The following is a 24,857-nucleotide window of genomic DNA, read 5'->3' on the forward strand; positions in this document are numbered from 1 at the left end:
TCAACACATGGAATCCAGGACAAATAAACCCCTCAGGTACAATAATGGGATTAGCGAAACCATGAGGATAGGAGGAAGGTGGGGGAGAAAGAGGGAACCAATTGCAATGATTGGCGTGAAACTCTCTCCCCAACCCCTGGAATACAAACAACAGATACATGGGTGAAAGAAGACAGTGAGTGGTGTAAGAGATAAAAAATAATTTACAATTTATCAAGGGTTCATGAGGGTGGGAGGGTGAGGGAAGGAGGGGAAAAATGAGCTGATACCAAGGGCTCAAGTAGAAAGAAAATGTTTTGAAAAGGATCATGGCAACATATATACAAATGTGCTTGATATAATGGATGTATGGATTGTCATAAGAGCTGTAACAGATGCCAAGAAAGTTTATATATATATGGATTCTATGGACCAAGTATTGAAAAATGCCGAAGTATCAAAAGAAAATGAAGGAACAGTCAGAATCACTGGACCAAAAGGAACTGGTCAACATTAAACCATTTCATAAGGCAGCATATGATGAGGAACCAATTACATTGAAAGAAGAAGTACAAGCTGAAAGCATTAGCAAAACTACAAGGTTTCAGGTAATGACAGAAGATCAACTGGAATATTTCAACTAACTGATGCAGCACTGGAGATAATTGTCTAACCCAAGAAACTTGAAAGACAGCCACTTGGCCAACTAACTGTGAGAGATTCATCTTTGTGCCCATTTCACAGCAAGGTGACTCAAAAGAATGCAGAAATGTTCAAACCACATCATTAATGTTATACACACTTAAATTTTGAAGATAATTAAAAGATGATTGCAGCAGCACATGAACAGGGAACTGCCAGAAATTCAAGTTGGATTCAGAAGAGAATGCAAAATGAGGTATATCATTACCAGTAGCAGATGGATCTTGTGGGAAAGCAAAGAATATCAGAAAGATGTTTACTTCCATTTCACTGAGTATGTAAAGGCATTTGACTGTGTGGCTCATAACAAATTATGAATAACATTGTGAAGAATGAAAATTACAGAACACCTAATTGTGCTCTTGTGGAATCTGTACATAGAACAGGAAGCAATCTTTCAAACAAAATAAAGGGCTACTACATGGTTTAAAATCAGAAAAGGTGTGTGTCAGGATTGTATCCTCTCACAGGATTGTTCAATCTGTATGCTAAGCAAAGAGTCCAAGAAATGGGCCATTATAAAAAAGAAAGAGGTATCAGGATTGGAGAAAGGCTCATTAACAACTTTCAATATGCAGATGACACTACCTTGCTTCCTGAAAGCAAAGAGGACTTGAAGAACTCACTGATGAAGATCAAAGAGTACATAGAGCCTTTAATATGGATTAAACTTCAACATAAAGGAAACAAAAATCTTCACAACTGGACCTATTAATAAGCAACTTTGTGATCAAGGGAGAAAAGATTGAAGTTGTCAAGGATTTCATTTTACTTGGATCCACAATCAACACCCACGGAAGCAGCAGTCAAGAAATCAAAAGATGTTTTGCATTAGGCAAATTTGCTGCAAAAAAGATATCTTTAAAGTGTTGAAAAGCAAAGATGTCACTTTGAAGACAAATATGAGCCTGATCTAAGCCAGGACATTTTCAATTGCTTCATATACAAGCAAAAATTAGACTATGAACAAAAATGATCAGAGAAGAATTGATGCATTTGGATTATGGTGCTGCAGGAAGGATGAATAAATCTATGTTGGAAATAGTACAGTCATAAACATGTTCCTTAGAAGTGAGGCTGCCAAAATTGTGTCTTCACATTTGGGACATGTCATCAGGAGGGCCCGTTCTTGGAGAAGGGCAGCATGCTGGGTAAAGGAGAGGTCAGCGACCAAAAGGAAAACGATTAATGAGATGAACTGACATCTCGAGAGCAACAATGGGACCAAATACAGGAAAGATTCTGAGACTGGCAAAGGACCGAGCCATGCTTCGTTTGGTACACCAGGCAAATCTGCTGCACTATGAGTCAGAACTGACTCAACGGCACCTAACAACAACCACGTGTTTGGGGAATACAATTCAAAGCCATTATGTCAGGGAGACAATTTGGTTTCCTCTCTCACGCCAAAGAATTCTACCCAGCAAGCAGAAATGAAAGGCAGCCATCAGGTGGGAGCAGAATTACAGATTTCCCATCTACCCTCACTCACACCTCCTCAGCCGAGGTCAATGACATCTCCTTTGGTGATAACTGGTGGGAGACAGTTCAGGTTCCCTGCTGACACTACCTAGAGGGAGCAGCAGCCAGCTACACTCAGGTGTTGGGTGGAAAGCCAGGTTCCACACTTGTTCCCCACTGCTGTCACCATGGCAGAAGAAGCGAAGCACTGCCTCATACTACCTTGGTTGTCACTGGCAGGGGTGCCAGTCCAGGCTGCCTGACCCCATCTTGGCAAAGAATCAAAGGGCAGCTTCCCATAGCTGACCCAGAGGTTTAAATCCAAGCTTCCTACTCAGTGTCCACGGTCACTTGTGGCATGGGAAGGCATTTCATGGTCTTTGGCTCGGGTAGGATGTGTACTGGCAATAATAATAACAACAATTAAGCAGTTTTTCTCCATTGTACTGTGACGCTTTTCTTTGGGCTTTTAAAATCTGCTACCTAACAGTTGTCAGGTTGCAGGCTTTTCCCACATCCAGTCCAAGAGAGACAGAAGACAAAAAGAAAACCCAGAGAGCTAGCCAGTCGGTCATCCACTAGCCAGTGTTTTCCTTTAGTCCAACAGCCAAGGTTGCAGCTGTTCTTAGCAGGAAAAATAGGGAGAAATGAGTCTATTCCAACATGGCTAGCAACAAGCTCAGGAGAGGCATATTTTAAAATGGAACAATTTGTGGGATCTAGGTGAACAAAACTGGCATGATGAAACAAAGCACCAAACAATATGTATGGTGATAGAGCAATAAATGGATCGGACTCGATGATAAAAACCCAAACCCGTTTGGGGACCAGGGCTTTTTCTGCAAAAGCAAGGGACTCTGGGAAGAACTACTAAGACACCACTGCATACAATGGAATTGATGCCCTTCATAAAAAAATAAAGAAAATCCAGAAAAACATTTCCTCAACTGAAAGGAAATGACCCATTATCAGACTGTTCTATCTTTATAAATAGCAAAGCCCCATTCTACCCTTGCAAGCTACTACACTGGCCAGATTTAATAAATGATACACAAAAAGATGCTACTAATTGAAAAAAAAAAGATTCCAACTATAGCCAGGAATTTGAAACATATAAGAAACTCCCCAACTACTTCAAGTCAAGTGATTTTCCATTCTGAGTCAGCTCTGACAGCACATGGGCACTGAGGTGAGCCACTCCAGAGGGTCCCGGAAGGAAAGTGGGAGAAGGACCCTAGAACCCAGCACATCACTGAAGAAACCAACAATTTAATCTCTTAAAGCAATGAAAGAGGTTAGGCAACCACATCTCACAAGTGGACAGATGACTTGAATCAGCTGGTCCTGATATTTTTCACATGGGTTCTGGTACTGAAATCAACCCATGCAAAAACAGCAACTGGAAACTTTAAATATCTTTTGCTTTCACATTTAAAGAATATTTTTTTCTGAAATTAATTGTGGTGATGATTGTACAATTCTTGATATTGACTGAACTCATGAATTGTGTGAAATGTGGATTAAGTGCCAAACTTAAAACTGTGAGAATAAAAACCAAGGCAGTAGTCCAGTATCTTCTATTCAATAGTCTACAATGTCCCCAATCATGGCTGCTTGATTATTGTACTGTTTCACAAATAATAAACGGCATTGTGGGTTTGAAGCGAACAAGAGGATGATTACACACAGAAGACTAGTATCTGCGCCTTGCTAAAGGTAATGGTGGGCTGCCAACCACCTCAGGGCCTGGGCAGATTTGAAAGATAAACTGAGGGAAGTGAGTCAGTCACATAAAGACGATATCCTATATACTGTGTGAGACCATTAAAAGAGAAATGGTTTTCATACCACACACAAAAAGAATATTTTCATAAGCATTCAGAATCTTGTACACTAAATGAATTATAGGAGTTGAGAATACAGAAATGCCATTCCCATGGAAAGAAAATCCACAGATTTCCTTAAAAAAAGGAGAGAAGAGAAGGAGGGGAGAGGTGTAATTGGTCTTCTTTCTGCAGAAAGCCACAGGGCATGGTAAACAGGGACTAAGGTGGTCAAGGGATGGAGGGAAAGAACCTAATCCCAGTAAAGGAACACTAATCTCAGCCCCAGGCACTTAGCATTCCTGTCCACGCCTGGTGTCACCTTCACCAGCTAGAGAACTGGCTTTTTCTCCCCCAACCCTCAGCTAATACATCTGTAACAGGATGAAATATTCTGCACCATCTTCCCTCACCCAATGCTGCTGCTACTGCCAGCCTGCTTCTGCCTTCTCACACCGCATGCACATTCCATGCTGGAAAGTGTGACTTCAGTAAGATGAGTAAAGCCATGAAAACTTGCCTTGCATATTAACATAAATTAATTAGGTTAAACACTACCGTTCCAACATCCACCCAAAACGAAAAGGCTCATTCGTCTCAGAAAAACTCAGTTCTCAAAGATTTGATGAACCCAAGGCTTTGATAAGGAAATAGATCTCTGTGCATATATTTATAGGTTTAGTATAAAGGTAGCAGATAAACATTGGGCCTCCACTCAATTACTCCCTCAATGCAAGAACACTTTGTTCTATTAAATTGGCATTCCATGATGCTCACCTTCCCGACAGGATCACTGAAGACAAATGTGTGCACAAGCAAATGTGGTGAAGAAAGCTGATGGTGCCCAGCTATCAAAAGATATAGCATCTGGGGTCTTAAAGGCTTGAAGATAAACAAGCGGCCATCTAGCTCAGAAGCAACAAAGCCCACATCGAAGAAGCACACCAGCCTGTGTGAGCATAAGGTGTTGAAGGGATCAGGTATCAGGCATCAAAGAACGAAAAAGTATACTATTGTGAAAGAGGGGGAGTGCAGATTGGGGTCCCAAAGGCCATCTGTAGGCAACTGGACATACCCTTATAGAAAGGCCACAGGGAGGAGACGAGCCAGTCAGGGTGCAGTGTAGCAAGGATGAAACATACAACTTTCCTCTAGTTCCTAAATGCTTTCCCCCCTAATTCCCCCATCATGATCCCAATTTTACCTTACAAATCCAGCTAGACCAGATGATGTACACTGGTACAGAGAGGAACCATAAACATAGAGAACAGATGATCCCTTCAGGACCAGTGGTGAAAGTGGCGGTACCGGGAGGGTGGAGGGAAGGTGGGATAGAAAGGGGGACCGATTATATGGATCTATATATAACTTCCTACCTGGGGGGTAGACAACACAAAAGAGGGTGAAGGGAGACATTGAACAGTGTAAGATATGTCAAAATAATAATAATTTATAAATCATCAAGAGTTAATAAGGGAGAGGGGAGGGAAGGAGAAAAATGAAGAGCTGATACCAAGGGCTCAAGTAGAAAGTAAATGTTTTGAGAATGATGATGGCAACAAATGTACAAATGTGCTTGACATATAATGGATGTGTGTATGGATTATGATAAGAGTTGTACGAGTCCCCAATAAAATGATTTAAAACAAACAAAAAACCATACTAGTTGTCAAAGATCAAATGCTGATTCTCCAAGACATTGCCAGATTGTGTCAAAGACAGAGTGGTGATAAAGGCCAAGAGACTTGTGAAGAGGAGAAGATGGAGGGTGAATTTAGAAAGGCCTCCAAGGTGACTATCGGAAAAGGCTATGTCGGGGGGAGACATTGGACAGTGTAATATATGACAAAATAATAATAATTTATGAATGATAAAAGGTTCATGAGGTAGGGGGAGTGGGGAGGGAAGGGGAAAATGAACAGCAGATATTAAGTGCTCAAGTAGAAGGCAAATGTTTTGAGAATGATGATGGCAACAAATGTACATATGTTCTTGAACAATGGATGTATGTATGGATTGTGATAAGAATTGTACGAGTCCCCAATAAAATGATTTTTTTTAAAAAAGGCTATGTCAAGGACTGACAGAACTCAACTGGAATATGATGAAATGGCTTGTGATATCCTCTGGGTACTACTTGCCCTCATGATCCACATACAGGGTAATATTTTTGTCTGGTATAGGAACCATCTAATATTAGGAATGTAGCCCAGGAACTATATGAAAAGGCACATGCCTCACCCCCCAAAAATTTTTTTTCAAAGCTATGTATTTATCTTTTTTTAACAACCTTAAATAAAGCTATGTATTTAACTATGTATTTAGCTATGTATTTAAATAAATAAAGCTATGTATTTAACTTTTTTTTTTTAGCAACCTTATCACCTTCAATACATTACACTGAATACATTTGTCAAATCTGTGATTCCATTCTCGGAAATATTTTTGAAACTCATCGGTTTGAATGGCTGACAGCACCTCCCTTGTTTGTTTCTTTACCTCTTCTGTGTCCTCAAATCACTGTCCTTTCCCTCTTCATTCTCAGAAACTAAAAGAAGTCACACGGAGCAAGGTCAGGTGAGTCAGGTATGTGGGGCAAGAGAGGCATGGTGATTTTTGCCAAAAACTGGTGCACTGAGATGGCTGCATGAGCAAGTCCATCGTTATGATGGCAAAACCAGTCCTCCTTGTGCCGCAAATCAGGCCTTTTTTTGTCACACACTGTTACACAATCTATTCAGAATCTCTAAAGAGAAAGCTTGATTGACAGTCTGACCTGGTGGAACGAACTCCAAATGCACTACGAGTCGACATTTTTGCCCATTCAGGGGAGTTGACGGACGTCCAGAATAAGGTTTGTGATCACTTGCCATTGCACCTTTTTTGAAGTGAGAAAATCACTCGTACACTTGAGCTTTTCCATAGTGCTGTCCTCGTAAGCTGCGCTGTACATCATAACGGTGTCTGCAGCATTTTTACCAGGCAGGAAACAAAATTTCACAGCTACATGCTGTTCTCTTAAATCAACCATCACAAAAAACGAGGTTTGAGTGAAACTGTTTTCAGGAAAAAATTCACTGCGACCAGAGAGAATCTTCCCTGGCAACACCACTGGGTGCACTAACTCAGAGCGAGTTGCTCGATGTTCCCCTAGCAGGAAAAATGGGTGCTATGAAAACTCCATGCCACTCAGTGCAATTGCAGGGTTTGTTTGGTACCCCCTCATATACTATCTGCTGAATTTTGCCTCTTTCCCCTTCTCACTCCCTGAATTTGTAATTCGAAAGTGGAGGAAACCTCAGTATCTTCTTATTCCAACTCCACATTCTACATTTAAAGAATCTGCATCCCAGGAAGGGGTGAATTTGCTTCATATTCAAAGAACAAGCACCCAGGACTCTTCCTTCCTGTCCTAGCTCCTCTTTTTTGCAATAAGCTTGTGACTAATTTGTAAGTGCAAAGATGTGGGGTTTGCTTCCTTCTCACTTCCATGTGCTTTATAAACTAAAGGTTTATCAATGGCTACTTATTTGAGGATATGCATCTTAGCTGCATAGTTCACCTGGACTTTGATAGACCGATGGAAAGGAAACATTTTACTTGTTAGCCAAGTAACAATTAATTTGGCAAAAAAATATAAAAAGGGCCACTCATTTGGCATTGTTTTTAAAATGATTGTACATTAATACCATTATAATTATCCCATGTTTATGTTTCTGAAAGTTTCAGGAAAATTGTAAGAAAAAGTTATTATTAGCAAAAACACTGTTTGCCCTGTAGGCTTATAAGCTTATATTAACTACCTGAGAAAATCACTCACCTTGTCTTCCTTTGAACCCTCCATCTTAACCCCCTCCTTGAGTTTTGCCAGTGCACTCTTGAGGTCCTGTGATGTGTAGGCATTTGTGTTTATATCCAGCCTGTCCAAAGAGAAATGGAAAGTCAGGAAGGAGGTATTAATTTCCCCAAGTTCAAGGCAAGCTGGGCCAGACCAGTTCTAATTCTGAGTGCTCTAACTCTCCTCCTTATTTCCTTGGGAACCAGAGGTCCAAGTGTGGGACCTTACTTTGAGTTAAGGAAGAAATGATACAGCAGAAGATGAAGTTGTTTGTTTTTTATAATTTTTTAATTTATACAGACACTATTAAGTCTTAAACATGTCAAAAACAATATAGCCAGATGAAGGAGACCATAAACACAGGTCATAGTGACATCCAAGGATTCAGAGAGAGATGGCCACTTCAGTTGGGCATGGGAGTACAAAAGAACCTGTCACAAAATCAAGAGTGGTGACAGAGCAATACAATTACAGACAGGACTACAGAAGGGAGAATGGGACTCTGATGGGATGGGGCATGTACATTATTCCAGAGAGAAAAGCGTGTAAGATTGGTTTAGGGATTCTCTAATCAGGGCAACCAGGATATGACTCATGACTATGTAACCCTAGTACCCCAATTTCCATGAAGGGCACACCCAGGCAAGTCCCTAGGGGAGTGGTAATAATCCACTTTAAAAGAAACCTTTCCATTGTGAATTAGGTGGGCTTTCCATATAGCAGATCATTTTTTGCATGTGACAACTTAAACAACTTATCAACCCGTTAAGAAGGAGGTCATTTCCTGAGCAGGAGGGAGGGCACTGAGTCTGCAAAAGTCCATCACCAACAGAGTTCCAGTCAGCTGCTCAGACAACAGCAAGCAGGGAGTGTCTTTGTGATGCTGGCCCCTGAGCACATGCCAGAGCAGACTTGCAGGGTGGGCAGTGGACTCATACAAGAAGAAACGTGCACCCTACTTCTATTCTTGGATTCATCCTATGCCCCTTTAGGCCTCTGGGAAAGAGACTTGTCTCCTCAGTTTTCCCAAGCTAATAATAGCTAATCACCCACCCCCCCCAATTTATTGAACACTTAACCATGTATTGGGTACTATGTTAATCTCTTTAAAATGTTCTATTTCATTCATCTCGTCACCACACTCCTACAAGAGAGGAGTGAATTCTTCACCCTGCAGAGCACCATCCACGGCCTGCTACTTGAGGATGCCACCACCCTGCACCTTCCCCTCTCTGGAAGCTAAGTATTCAGGGCTATAACTCAAACTGATTATTCCTAACTCCAAGGTCAGCAGTTCAAAACCAACGTTTATCTATTCTTCAGGAGAAAGACAAGGCTATCTACTCCTATAAACTGTTCCAATCTTGGAATCTCACATGGGCAGTTAGTTCTACCCTGTCCCATAGGGTTGCTATGATGAGTCAGCATCAACTCGATGGCAGTGAGTTTGGTTTTAGGGGAAGACTTGGTTAGGATTAATCCCATCAAGTCTCTCCCTCCCAGGCCATTCATTATTCAATCTACTCTTGGTCCCACTACACACACACACACACACACACACACACACACACACACACACTCACTCACTCACTCACTCACTCACACCCTTTGCTAGTAATCTCACCTCATTCTTCACTGAGAAAATAAGACATCAGCAGGAGCTCTCTCATTTTATCAACTCTGTACCTTAATTGACCACATAAACCAACCTGCACCTGAACTAGCATTCTCTGCTTTCTTCCCTGTTACAATAGATAACAGTGGCCCTGCTTCTATACTCCAAGTCCCATTACCCTCTTTAAAAAGTTGTAATGCCCATAATTATCCCCCTCTCTCCTACATCAAAGTCCTTCCTTTCAAGTGAATTAGTCATATAGACACTCCTCTCATTCCACACTTTCTTCATGACCGTCATGTTCCTCCAACCATTCACCCTTCTTTCGTTCTGCTTCTTGCTACCACTCTTTCCTGGTGCCTCCTCGTCTCCTTAACTTCCTGCCTTTCTATGCATCCAGTCCTGGGAAATCTCCTCTAGCTCCACATTCCCCCCTACTTCTCTTAAAATAGCTGCCAATGATGCCCAAATGTATATCCTCAACGTAAACCTCCTAGAGCACCAGGTTCTTATACAACTACATAACTGGTATATCTCCACTTGGATATGAGATGATTAACAGGTACCTCAAAGAAAGTCACTACATCTCATACATAACCTCTTAATTCTACTTCTCATAAACGTGTTCATCTCCTAATCTTGTCTGTTTCAATAAATGGTACCTACAAACACCTAATTACTCAAATTCAAAAATTAGGCTATTTTCTTACTATCTCATTTTCCTCTACCTCTGTATCTAAGTTTCTAGCAGTTCTGTTGGTTGTTTCTTTGAATTAAATCTTCCTACTCATCCCTCTACACTATGACACCCTACACTAGGCCATTATGTCATATTGGACTACTTACATGACACTCTAGTTGTCTCTGTGTTTCCTATCGATTTTCCTCACATATAGCTAACTAGAATTATCTTTCCAAAGATTAGAACAATTCACTCTCCCGCTTAAAATTCTTTAATGAATTCTCATTGCACTTAAAATTAAATGAAGTATATTCAATATGTTCCTTAAAACCCTTCATGATATGCCCGCCCCTGTCTACTTCTCCAAACTCATCTCCTATCCGTCTCTTTCCTTCTTATATTCTCTAGTAACCCTAATCATTTTCATTCCTCAAACATGATGAAATCTTTTCTTTAATAAAGCCAGCCAATCTTCTTGCTTCCTCTACCTAAAATATTTTCATCCTAAATTTATAAATCCAGCCCACCCTATGCATAGCTAAATCATCTTCATTCTTCAGACTTCAGCACAAATACCATCTTGAGAGTTCTTCCTAAGCTATCTGATCTAAAGTGGCTTCCTCCAGGGACTCATCACCTTGTTTATTTCTTCCCTAGCACTTACCACAATCTGTAATTATATTATTTGTGTATCTCTTTACCTGTCTGGTTTTTGTCTGCCAGACTCCAGGAGTCTGGCATATTGTCCATTTTGTTTACTACTACAACCCCAGTGCTTGGCACATTCAATAAGGTCTTATGTGAAATGAACGAACTGAGTAAGTTAAGTAGCTCTCTATTCTTGCCACACCCTATACCTTAGTTTCTTGAATACCTTATTGTACCTTGGTAAGTGTTCAACCCTAGATGAGACAGTGAAAGTGTAGTTTGTCCTTCAGTCCTTTAAACCTAAGGGGACTGTTGGGGTACGAGGGTCCCCAACACTCAAATGGGTCTTCAGGAGCCACTTTGCAATTACGGAAAACATTAAAGACAGACAGACAGACAATGGGGCACAGGGGCTCCTTATCCCTATGTCAGGACAACTGGAATGTATTTCCCAATGGGTATATATAATGGGGCTTACAGATCTTTCAAAAGGCATCCGTGTCATACAGCAAACATATTACATAGTCAATAGGTAATATCATAAGCAGGTAACATAATAAACAAGCAATGAGGTGAATCACCATCTTGACCTAGTGTTAGTTGACCTCAAAAGCCCGTGAGCCCTCCCCAGAGGGACTAATCTCTGATCTGTATCAGCAAGAGATGTCAAAACAGGTTTGCTGCATTTGATGGTGGGTTGGTTGCTCCTATCTACAGATAACCTTCAGGTATAGTGAAGTAGGCAGACACAAGGATGATTCATCTTTTATGGTAGCTCCTTTACAGCCCACTTCTCTTTAATGGAGGGCTACTGTGGGGGGCACATTTTCAGCCTTGAGAATGTGTATTTGCAAACATTTCTATCTCGGAACAATGGACCGCTTTCTCAAAATAGGGCTAGTTTTCCATGCCCATGATTGTAAGTATAGAAATAAGGCCAAATACACTCTACTAAGTTCTCAGTTTACCATAGGAGATGATTTGATGAAAATGGTTTTTCCAGGGCAAAAAAGGATACATAGATGTTGAAAGAGATATTTAAAACAGTAATACAGCCTAAACCCAGTGATGACGACAATACCTAAATCATGTACAAATAAGAAACCTACTGCTAGGAGCCAAATGCATACTGAGGTCAGGAAGTGCCAAAATTAGCCTCTGTGTCAAGGCAGAAGAAGGGGCCCTTCCCAGACCATAAAGCCCACAACCAGGCAACAGTATGGCCAGCCACACACCCAGCAAGGATGCTGGAGAGGTTGGTGTGGATTAAGCTTAATGTATTATCCCTACTTCTTTCTAGTGTAGTACTTCGGGGTGGGGGGGTGAGGGGAGGTGTCACTAAATTATTTGACAATCTGATGGGAGTGATATATATTCATCACCAAACAGAATAAACAGGTAAGCAACATTTTCAAGGGATTGGCCATTTCATTCCAATGTTAAAGAGCTGAGAAGACATTGGGGAATGGAATTGGAGGAACACAAAATGAGGTCCACACCAGGTAGAGGAAGTTGCTGCCAAATGCACTCATTTGTGCTTATAGCACTGAATACCCATACCACTTTCTTAATGTCTTTTGGGCTTCTGATCAAACAGATTTGCCACTAACTCTAGTGCTGAGAAGAAAGAAGACATGTCCAGAATACTCCCGTGTCCATTCCAGTAGAGAACTCTCAAATGCTAATGGAAAAAGGTATGGAGGCAAGAGTGGGGACACATAATTGAACCTTAGAGTATATCTGTAGGAGAAAGATGATGTTATCTGTTCCCATCAAGATTTACAACTATGAGTTGAAGTAAACTTAATAGCAGCAAGTTTAACACATGTCTATTACAAACCACATGGATGGTTCAGCTTTCTGTTCTAAAAAGATAGGACGTTAAGTGGTCACTAAAGATAAGGGTGCTATAGCAAAGTGTGATGAAGAAATCAGATAGAGCCTGGCTATCAGAAAGAACAGCATCTTTAAGCATAGGTCTTAAAGGCTTGTCTTAAAACAAGAAGCCATCTAAGTGACATATCAGCTAAGTACACACAGATGGAGCACATCAGCCCATATGCTCCAAGCCTTGTAAATGATCAAATCCAAGATCTGAGGAGGGAATTGTAGTAGAGCTGTTGATGACCGTGAAAGCCCCAAATCCACTTGCCGACTAGCCCTGCCACCCCTCAGATTAAGCCTCCAATAATTCCCTTGGACCACTGACCAGAGATGTGAATAGTTTTACCCTCAGACAGAGTGGATTATTGCAGATATAGTTAGGTTAAAAGTTAACATTATCATTTGTTTTTTGGCCCATTTTAAATATGTTCTAGTTTCTATTATCTTCTGCTTTCTCTTGGATCAAGGTTTTTCTGTGTGTTTTTTTTTTGGTTGTTGTTGCCACTTTGGGGATTTTAGATACGAATTTCTTAATATGAAATCCAAGATAGGAAACCCATAGAGAAAGCAACTAGATTAATAGTTCTTTAAGATTATGCAAGAGAAGGTTAGGGGGCAATGGGAAGCTAAGAAGAGTGGGTGCAAGAATGAAGAAAATGTTTTAAAATTTATTGCGGTAAATTAAAAAAATTAATTTAGGTGATGACTGCACAACTCTTTTTTATATATTTAAACCATTGAAATGTATGATACATGAATTATGTGTCAATAAAACTATTAATAAGTAAAATGAATAAATAAAAAGATGTGAAATAAAAACAAGGCAATAAGTCTACTGAAGATCAGGTATTAGAACATAATCAATGTTATAAAAACCAACAAATAAAAACTCTAATCAAGTGCCTAATTTACACATTTTTAAGCAAGGAAAGTAAGACCTGGTTAAATGTGAGAAAAGGCTTTTTGAAAATACTAGGAGATACTGAGATATGTAGAGATAATTGTGTTGGGAAGAGATGTTGGAAAAGGCTACGATAATGACATTTGAGTCTTTCTTAGATGGCTATAGGAAAGGATTAATCCTATGACCTGAGACACACCAGATATAGGCTTATCTAGAGACACGAGGAAGATGAAAGATTCTTTCCAGTTTGGGGTGACTGCAAGAAGCCAAATACCTCTCTCACAATATAAAGTGGAATCTTCTAATATTGATGACTGCTCAAATCTGAGTAGGCTGCTTGGTGAGGTTTAGAGTGTCATAGGGCTGAAGAAGCACATGAACAAATGAATGACCTTTTTGCCAGGTTTATCGTCAATAAGCTTCAAGTAGAAATTGGGTCCCTAAGGTCCCTACTAATTTTAGGATGTTTTCTTTCTGACAGAAACTGTCATTTAAATAATAATAAAAAATCAAATGACTGAGTAGCACACTAACCTTATTCAGTCCATGTAGAACTTACATGTTCTCGAACAAGGGTTAACAACCTATCTGTAAAGGCCAGATGGTATTTTAGGCTTTCTGAGCCTGATGGCTTCCTCTGTCCCACCTACTTAACTCTGCCACTGCAGAAAGAAAACAGCCGTAGGCATTCCATAAACAAGTGCTGTGGCTGTATTTCAATACAACTTTACTGACGGGCAAAGAAAGCTGAATTTCGCATCAACTTCATGAGGTATGAGATATTCTTCTTTTTTGTTTTTTCCAACCATTAGAAAATGTAAAAGCCAACTTAGCTCATGGGACATATAAAAGTAGGCAAATGCCTGCTGTTCCTTGTGTCCCAACTTTCATGCTAGTATTTACACTGACCTTCAAAAATAATACAAGTCCAGGAGCCCCTATCACCCCAGACCTCAACCTCTTTCCCCCTCACATGCAAATACTTTCAGAGACAACGTGCTGATTCAAGCCAAGAATAGAAAAATAGAGAAGATGAATATTCTAAAATCAAATATCTAAACTGATGATTAAAACCACTGGAGAATTGCTATTGCTTCTACTTTTATACTCAAAGTCTGTTTTAATATGGACTAACAAGAGGAAAAGTTAGTTTGAATTAGAGACTTTAAAATGCAATTTTATTGTTCACTAAGGAAGTATCACTGCAAAGCAGAAGGCCTAACAGGCCTGTTTTAATGAATAGATGACTCATCTGTAATCAGCACATTAATTGTTGGGATTCAAATGGGTGCTCTTAAAGTACTGGGAAAAATAGCTTCATTTTTAAAGCAGGTTAAGCATTCCCCCTAGAGCCTTTTTTTAAAAGTATCAATTTGCTTTGCAAACTGTTTCTTTCCAAAGACTGTAGAAGTAAACCTCCATAAAACCCTAACAGATTTATCACAAATTCTAGGCTATTCAATTTCAAATTGAGAGAGAGAGAGAAAAAAAAAAAAGAAGAACCTTACATGAATCTGGGGAAGAAACATCACATTGTCAATTATTTTTGGTATTACAAAATCAATGCCATCATTTGCCCTCCCAGTCCATAGGGCTGACACAGTACCTTTTGCCTTTTCTTGACTCTTTCAGATTATTTCGGAATTTGTCCTCATATTGGAGCTTCACTTCTCTTTCCCCAGTCTGAAGATTCAGCCGCACGTGAGATCCTGCAGGGACAGCCTGGCCTAAAAGATGAGAGAGAAGGCTCATGAGGTACAGGATTGTCACAGGGCCTCTGGGATGGAATGGCTGGCCAGTAGGACATGTGAGCTACGAAGACCAAACTCTGTTGTGTTCTTTCCTCTTCAATCCATATATCCGTCCTCTTTTATCATTCTCCATCTCTGTAACACACACACACACACACACACACACACACACGATTTACCTATATTCCCTCTGCTAGTCCATAGGTATAAGAAAAGGAGGCAAGATAACAAAAGAGGCCACATTTGCATCCAGAGACCAACATTCCCTAGCCAGAACTTATATACTGAAGATAGTCTAAGGCCCCAAGGTGGCATACTGGTTATGCATTAGGCTGAGTTCTGTAAGGTCAGAAGTTCAAAACCATCAATGGCTTCTCTGAAGGAAAAAGGGCTTTCAATTCCCATAACAGTTACAGCCTCATAAACTCACTGGGGCAGTTCTACCCTGTGCTACAGGGTCACTATGAGTCAGCATCAACTCAGTGGTAGTATGTTTGGTTTTTTTTTTTAGGAAGGTGGCACCTAAGTTGGCAGTTCAAAGCCACTCAATACCATGGAAGAAAAGGACTAGGTATCTTCTTCCATTAAGATTACATCTAGGAAAACCCTATAGAGCAAGTTCCACTTTGTAACACATGGGGCCTTTATGATTCGAATTCACTGGAAGGAAACTCAAAAGAATGTTTTCTTTCCATTGAACTATGGCACCATGGTAAATACCTACTCATAATTCAGCTATATCACTGCCTGCCCCTCTCCTGGGCTCCACAGAACCCCAGACAGCCTGCCACCTCACTCAGTTTATACCTCACCATCCTCATCTGTTGAACCAGGCTCTCTTTTCATTGTTTAATTTCCTCTGCCCCATAAAATGTGTGGCACTTTGATGAGAAGGAAAAACGTGGATACTGGAAGGCAAGATAGTGTAGCAAGCCAAGGAGGCCAGGATTGCTACCAAGAGAAATTTAAAACTAATGCCTATCTGTCTCAGAAGAGCAGATCCACTAACGGGGAAAACAAGGGCTGTAAATTAATGGGATACTTAAAATATACAATTGGACAAATACACAATGATAGTGAAAAAAGCAACGGTGCGAGCTCACATACTACAAAAAGATTTATATACTTCATTCATCCATTCATTCATGCAGCCATATCTACCAAACAACTACTACGTACTAAACACTGAGGTAGGGGTTCTATCTACAAAGATGAGAGTTAATGGACAAAAGGATATAGGATTTCAGGAAAAGAGCTTTTTGTTGATTGGAGGGGGCAAATCTAGGAGCTCTGATCTCTGGACACTGGCTCCAGTACTTTCTCCTGCCTGAGGCTGACATTGTCTCGCTGGTGATAAGTTTGATTGAAGAACAAAAACGAACAATCCCCCATACAACCCTTTAATCGCTCTACTCAGTATACATCCCAAAGAAATAAAGAACAAAATATGAAAAACGTATGCACAAACATGTTCATCACAGTGTTTTCTATAACAGCAAAAAGACAAACAATCAAAAAGCTCATCTGTGGAGGAACAGACAAACTCCATCCATACATACAGTGGAACACTGGGCTGCTCTAAAAAAACAATAGTAGTTTTGTGTTGGGCTGCTAACTCTAAAATCGGCAGTTCAAAAGCACCAGCCGCTCTACAGAGCAAAACGTTACCATCTCGGAAACTCACAGGGGTAGTTAGTTCTACCTTGTCCAAGAGGGTCGCTGTGAGGTAGCATCAAATCAATGCCAGTGAGAAAAACTGATGAAACTGTCAAGCACCTCATGACATAGATGAATTTGCAAGACATTATTCTCAGCAAAGTTAATCAAGCTAAAAAAGGCAAATACAACATGACACATTATACGGGGGCGGGGGACTGGAAAATGGTTTTCACACCAAAAGAAACATCTTTGAAGGTTATGGCAAGGTCAGGAGGAGAGCAGGTGGGGAAGGACAGGGAGGTAAGGAGAGAGGACAAGAGAGGGAAAATATGATAGCGTAGCATATCCAGGGAACTTACTGGGGTGCTGCCACTGTTCAGATGAGTTGGGCTGCATCACTGTATTTTGTATCTCTCTCTCTCTCTCTCTCTCTGTGTGTGTGTGTGACACTCCACAAACCCGTTATTTTCCTTCCCCATCAGATCTCAAAAGTGGCCTGAGTGAGTGATGACAAGTAGAGGCACAGTAACACTGACACTGACTTCAATGTTTTGTTTTCTAGCACATGAGCTAGTTGCAAACAGTTAAACACAACATTGTTGTTATAAGCCGAAAGAAATTCAGCGACAAAAAGGACGCCAATCTGGAAAAAAATTCTTTCCAGGGATCCACAGAACACAGGTTCTCACAGAACCATCAAGTAAAGTTAAATTCAATCATGTTCGTAATTCTGTATCTTAGTGAACCCAGTATCACTAGTCACTGTACCCCATCAGGGTAATAATGATCCAAGAAAACACCAACCCAGATTATGTTGTTCCTGTACTTCCTGCCCACCTTCAGTAAGGAGCTGCTGTGTCCTTAATGAAATAAAATGGGAACTTCCAATGTGCAACTATATGCTCACATGGGGTCTTTCTTCTAATCCAATACCCATCCAAAATGCTTTTAAAGATGAAAATTATGTCCAAAGTAGTATGAGAAAATCTTTCTCTGAGAAGCTTCCTGAATAAGGAAATTTGAGGGATAAGTAAGACAAAAAATGAGACCCACACTAGGAAATGGGAATCCCAGAGGGATATCGGTGTACAAAGACTTGCATAAAACAAAACAAAACAAACAAAAAATTTGGGGCCAGGGTGTGGTGCCGCAACAGACTGTACTGGAAAACACTCCTAAGGGCCAACAAACGATCCTTGAACGAACTACAAGCTTTTCTTTTGTGAAGTGTTTTGTTTTGTTGTCAGTGGTTTGTTTTTGTTGTCTGGTTGTATACTGTTGCTTTGTTTTCCTCTTCCTTGTTTTCGTGCATGTTAGTGTCTCCACAGGTCTGTCTGAATAGGACAGGCTGGATGAACTATCTGGAGGAAAAACAATGGGACCGACAGTTCCGGGGGGACTTGGGGTGGGGGGGTAGGGGGGTAAGGAAGTTGTGCTACCAAACACAGGGACAAGGGAACAACAAGGGACCCAAAATGGTAGAGAGGGGGGAGTGGCAGGCCTGGTGGGGAATGATCAAGGGTAAGGTTGCGTAGAGAAGAGATGTAGCAGTAGCCCAGTTGGGGACAGAGCATGGTAGTGGGGCAGGAGGAAAGTCAAGGGAGATGGAGGAAAGAGCTAGGAGTCAAGGGGCATTTATGGAGGTCTAGACAAAGACATGTACATGCAAATATATATATGAGGATGGAGAAATAGATCTAGGTGTCTATATTTATAGGTTTAGTATTAAGGTGGCGGAAGGACCTTGGGCCTCTACTCAAGCACTCCCTCAATGCATGAATACTTTCTTTTATTAAATTTGCACTCTATGATGCTCACTCTCTCGACACAACTGCTGAAGCCTAAGTGGGTGAACAAGTAAATGTGGTGAAGAAAGCTGATGGTGCCCGGCTATCAAAAGAGATAGTTACTGGGGTCTTAAAGGCTTGAAGATAAACAAGCGGCCATCTAGCTCAGAAGCAACAAAGCCCACATGGAAGAATACACCAGCCTGTGGGATCGCATGGTTCCGAAGGGATCTCAGGCATCAAAGAACAAAAAATCATATCATTGGCTGCACACCTCCATGATACGATCGCCAAAGACAAACGGGTGCATAAGCAAATTGTACGAAGAAAGCTGATGGTGCCCGGCTATCGAAAGAGATAGTGTCTGGGGTCTTAAAGGCTTGAAGGGGAACAAGAAGCCATCTAGCTCAGAAGCAATAAAGCCCACATGAAAGAAGCACACCAGCCTGTGCGATCACGAGGTGCCAAACGGACCAGGTATAAGGCATCATCCAAAAAAAAAAAAATATATATATATATATATGTATATGTATATGTGTATATATATATATACACCATAGTGAATAAAGGGGGAAGTGCAGAGTGGAGACCCAAGGCCCAAGTGTCGGCCACTGGAGATCCCCTCATAGAGGGGTTTAGGAGAGGAGATGGGTCAGTCAGGGTGTGAGGTAGTACCGATGAAGAACACAGCTTTCCCCCAGATCCTGGATGCTTCCTCCCCCCAACTACCATGATCCGAATTCTACCTTGCAGGACTGGATAGGGCACAGGTTGTACAGTGGTGCATATGGGAGCTGGAGGCACAGGGAATCCAGGGTGGATGATACCTTCAGGACCAGGGATGTGAGGGGGGATGCTGGGAGAGTGGAGGGTGAGTGGGATGGAAAGGGGGAACTGATTACAAGGATCCACATGTGACCTCCTCCCTGGGAGATGGACGGCAGAGAAGTGGGGGAAGGGAGACTCCGGATAGGGCAAGATATGACAAAATAACAATCTATAAATTATCAAGGGCTCATGAGGGAGGGGGGAGCGGGGAGGGAGGGGATAAAGAAAAAAAAAAGAGGACCTGATGCAAAGGGCTTAAGTGGAGAGCAAATGCTTCAAAATGATTAGGGCAAAGAATGTACGGATATGCTTTATACAATTGATGTATGTATATGTATGGATTGTGATAAGAGTTGTATGAGCCCCTAATAAAATGTAAAAAAAAAAAAAAAAAACAAAAAAACTGGCAGGTTGTATTCAGGAGGCAAGCAGAAGAGGTGGCTGCTAGGGTGGAGTGCCATTGAGAAGCCTGGCTGGAGTTGCAAAAAAAAGCTAATGCCTAAGGAAGATGGTTCTGGAAGGAAGTGAAGTCAAATACTGGCAAGAACCACAAAGAACTAATAATTGCTATCCCATTTTTTCAGATCATGGAGGATTAATATCATTTCTATATGTGTAAGGGGATGACATGGCTTTACCTGTACAGATCCCAAACTAAGGGAACACTATCACCACCTATAATCTATATACAAAACCTATCCATTTCTCTTACAATGTTTCTTAAATACGTACCCTTCTCTCCATCTTTCCCATCACTGTTTCTGTCCAGAGCACCACAATCTCTCTTCTGGACACTACAAAAACCTCCCAAGTGTCCTTCAACTCTTTAACCCTAATCCAACTGCCCTTTCCAATAAATAATTTTTTTTCAAAACATAAATCTGAACATGTCAACCCCTGCTTCAAATTCTTTAATGGCTTCCCACTGTTCCCAGGATACAGATAAAAAATCCTCACCTTGGTTGATATGACCAGCAACATCCAGCCTCTGCCTTAAGCCTTGTCTATTAGGCCCTGCCCTCACAATCTCAGCGACACCGGCCTTTTTCTACTCCCTGAAAGGATGTTCCTTTGTCTGGAATGATCTCTTGAGTCCCAGTCCCCATCTTCTCATCCCCTACATTCTAGCTAAGCTTCCTCTGAGAGGTGTGCTCTGTCACCCCAGACCAGATCAGATCAGGCTGCCCCCACCAGGTTTACAAGGCACCATGAAACTTTTCTTCACCATCAGTAGCTACATTTTAGTTACTATGTTGTTATAGGGAATATAAATGTTCACCATTTTATTCCCAGAACCTCTTGCATGGTCTAGTTTACAGTATGCCCTGAATAATTATTTGGTGAATGGAAAATTGATAATTAAAGAAAAAAAGAAGGGAAAATCCTAGTTGATTTGGGGGTGCTTGCTTTTTTGTAGTCCTGAAAAGGCCAACGAGGATTTTCACTAGAGCAGGGAGACTCATGATAATTAGTTGTGCCAGTATTCATTGGTTTTATTAGGACAGTACTAATAACTCAGGAATAGCTGGTAGCATAGTAGTTCAGCAGTTCAAAACCACCAGTCGCTCTTTAGGAGAAAGATGGGACTTTCTACTCCTATAAAGAGTTAAAAGTCTCAGAAACTCAGAGGGACAGCTCTAGACCCTGTCTTATAGGGTCCTGATGAGTCAGCATCCACTGGATGGCAGTGAGTTTGAGTGCTAATGCCAGTAATAACAATCATATCTCAATTTTTCAAATGCTTGATCAAAGGAGTAAATAGAAAATAAAATTGTACATTCATTTATAAGCTTCAGAACATAATAGGTTATACTGTACTAAATTGGCCAAAGAAGAGACTAAGGGCTTATGTGAATATCAATTAATTTTATTTGGGGAAAATTCCAAAATTACTCCCTACACATAAGGCACCACAGGGGGCAAGAGCAGCCACAATAGCATTAACTTAAAATACAGGCTGTGCTCTTTTAAAATACACATAACCAGCCACGGCAGCAGCAGTGGCAGAGCGGCAGAAAATACAGTACTTCTAATGTTTCCACCCCACTGGGAAATGGGCCAAGTGAGAGAGAGCGACCTGACCTGGGTCCTTCTCGGGACTCAATAGCCGGTACACTGGTGAAGCGCTGTGGCAAAGAAAAATCACAAGGCACACGCAGCTGACAGAATGAGTTAAGGGTTGGGGGTCGAAGGCAGACGTGCAGGCAAATACCAGTGAGGGTTCCAGAACGGCACGCAGGTCTATGCAGCCTGCCGTGTCTGTCTCCCCATCACTGGCTCCTCACACAGGTTTCAAGGGTAAGTGGCTCAGTCACAGGACAACTTGTCCATCTTAGGGTGACATCTTGCTTGAGTTCTGATCCCCATTGAGACACTCTTGTCACTGACCTCAATTACAATACAAGACCCAGGTAACAGTCGTGCAATTCCCAGGAGGGAAGGGGGTAAAATCAGTGATTGATATCATCCTTTTCCCCAATTTTCTTCTCCAACTCTGGCATATGATTCTGCATTTCTTCCAGTTGAAGGGTCGGTACACTTTCCTGTCACTTGACTTTTAGGTGGCTTGTGACATGCTTTGACCCATGCTATGCTAATAAACAGAGGTTCACAAGCAGAGGTTTGAAATGTGTTAGCATGACTGGCTTGAATCTCAAGCCTCTACCCTCACCCCGAGGAGACTGTGCCTCAGGCTCCACCACTCACCTGTCAGTTTGTTGGGTGTTGCTGGGGTGTTAGAAGCTAGGCCACCAGTATTTAAAATACCAGCAGAATCACCCCTGGTGAACAGGCTTCACAGCAGAGTTTCCGAGTTGGGCTGCTAACCACAAGGTCAGCAGTTCCAAACCACCAGCCACTCTGTAGAAGATGAGGCTTTCTATTCCCATAGAGTTACAGTCTTAGAAGGCCCTAGGGACTGTTTTACGCGGTTCTACAGGATTCTGACGCTGAGTCAGAATTGACTTGATGGCAATGAGTTCCGCTTTTTGGGGGTTTTGTTTAGATGAAGAAGGAGGTGGTCCACTCCTGAGGAATTACCCAGTAGTTAAACGAGCAGCAGGGGGACATTATATGCTATAGTACAGGAAAATGAGGCTCTGAGGTGGGAAGACACCAAAATAAACTCGGGAAGGGCCTCCTCAAAGTACAATTGACCAGAACGACATGGAGAGAGCAAAGGTCCAAGGGGACACAATTCAAAATGAAAAGAAACATCTACAGTCCATTGATAATTGGAATGTATAAGAGACGGAATATAACTCGAGGAAAATGATAAGTCATCCAAAATGGAAGACTTTAAAAGCTTTTTATGGTGAATTAAGTGAAGGTTTACAAAACAGATAATCAGTTTTACATTCAAGAATTTCTATGTGTTGTGTTTCAATTCATCCATCGCAATCCCCTCAATGTACCATCACTTACTCCACGTCCTCCTTCCCTAACCCTCTAAAGCAGTGTCAACTTGTGGATCGCAACCCCTTTGGGGGTTGAACGACCCTTTCAAAGGGGTCACATAATTCATAACATTAGCAAAATTACAGTTATGAAGTAGCAACGAAATTAATTTTATGGTTGGGGGAGTCACCACATGAGGAACTGTATTAAAGTGTCACGGCATGAGGAAGGTTGAGAACCACTGCCCTAACCAATGTCTTTGAGTATATGCTGCCCTTTAGATCTTAGGAGAAAGTTCAATTCCAGACCTGAAGTGGAACTAAGAATCAGAGGGTCAGGGGTCTTACTTTTCTCCATTTAACCAGTAAACCTGGCCTCTTAGGATATTTAGTTTTGTTCCGCATTTATCTCTCATTCTATCCAGTACCTTCTACTGCAATCCTTTTCAGAACAGTTGGTAGAGCAGCTGGGTACCACCTAGTTCTTCCATAGAGACTGATGCTTGTGTGGGTCACTGAACTAATTGTTTACCTGTGTCTTTGATTTTCACTACTCTTCTTGTGTTTTGCCCAGGGTGTTTTTGTTGATGGTTTTTGCTTTATTCTGTTTGATATATTTAAGCAAGTAAGGTAGGTGTGCTACTCGGCTCACCAGCTGGCTCCTGCTGGGTATGATAGAGGATGGAATGTGTTTGCTGTTCTTGTAGAGCAGTTGCTGGAGGGTGGGTTGGTGCTAGCCACCAGCTACCATTAATCAGTGGAGCAAGGAAGTGGGGCCAGGGGGTGAGTGACGGCTAGTGCATGACACTACAGAAGGTGTGCATGTGGTAAGCATGGTTGCCATTTTCCACCTGGGAGACAAAAGAAATTTTCTTTTTTTTTTAAAGATAGCAACAATTAAAACAGCAAGAAGAATATTTTTTAAATGTTTCATATAAATAAAGGGTTTTTTTTTTAAAGGAAAACAAAAACTAGTGAAAAAATTAAATAAAGAAAACTCAAAAGAGAAAAAAGGGGTGGAGGTAGGGAAAAAGCAATTGGGAGGTGGGGCCATCAACAAGGGGAATAGGGAGCCAGGCAGCTAGGTAGTTGCTACTGCTGACTGAGAAGGCTGTGGACCAAGGGCACCCAGTAGGGGATGGGCATTCTGTAGTTCAAAGAAATGATGACAAGCAGGGTGCGAGGAAGAAGAATGCCTGCGTTACTGTAGCCCAGAAGGTGGGAAGGCAGGGCCAGGAAGGTGGCCTGGATCAATGTGCCTAGGTTCCTAAGGAGTTTCAGCCAGCTCCAGGGGGAGCTGGGGATGGCCATCCATCAAGTACTACACATTCTGCTAGCCCAAGGAGGAAAACGCATGCCTCTGAAGAAGAAGGTACACGTTCACCAGGCAGGCACCAATACACGAGGCACACCTCAAACCTCAGGCAGTGCAGGGAGAACAGAGGGAAGAGTGTACTTTTCTGATAAGCAAGCAGCCATCAGTTCTGGTGAGCAGAGTCCATTATCAGGTTACTTCCTCGACAGGAATGGTGCCCTGGTGGCACTGTGGGCTACATATTGGGCTGCTAGCCACCAGGTCAGCAATTCAAAAACCAATAGCCTGCTCGTGGGAGAAAGAGGAGGCTTTCTACACCCACAAAGGGTTCATATCCTGGAACTCCACAGGGGCAGTTCTACTCTGTCCTATAGGGTTCCTATGAGTCAAAATCCACGGGATGATGGTGAAGTAGTCTCAACAGAAACTGTCCTCACTGAAGTTCAAAGCAGCGGGCTGTGTCAAGAGGCTTGACAATTCACCTGCTCTGTCCGTCTCCTCGTGCAGTTTTGGTTCCGCTGCTTCTGTTTGTGTTTGATCCACTTCCCTAGCCTTTCTTCTGAAGCTCAAAGTCCCGACATGAACC

General features: G+C 41.6%; 1 protein-coding gene across 1 annotated transcript in view; it reads right to left on the reverse strand.

Annotated features, from left to right (window-relative positions):
* SIL1 (SIL1 nucleotide exchange factor) overlaps window positions 1–24,857 on the reverse strand; it is a 333,043-nt gene that overhangs the window by 90,637 nt on the left and 217,549 nt on the right. Inside the window, exons 4-5 of the mRNA XM_075541628.1 lie at window positions 15,143–15,263; window positions 7,786–7,885 (exon numbers count right to left, since the gene is read on the reverse strand). Of these exons, the coding sequence (XP_075397743.1) occupies window positions 7,786–7,885; window positions 15,143–15,263 (221 nt within the window). The remainder of the gene's footprint in view (window positions 1–7,785; window positions 7,886–15,142; window positions 15,264–24,857) is intronic.

Source organism: Tenrec ecaudatus, chromosome 2 (assembly GCF_050624435.1).
Source record: "Tenrec ecaudatus isolate mTenEca1 chromosome 2, mTenEca1.hap1, whole genome shotgun sequence".
In the NCBI taxonomy this organism is placed as follows: Eukaryota; Metazoa; Chordata; class Mammalia; order Afrosoricida; family Tenrecidae; genus Tenrec; species Tenrec ecaudatus.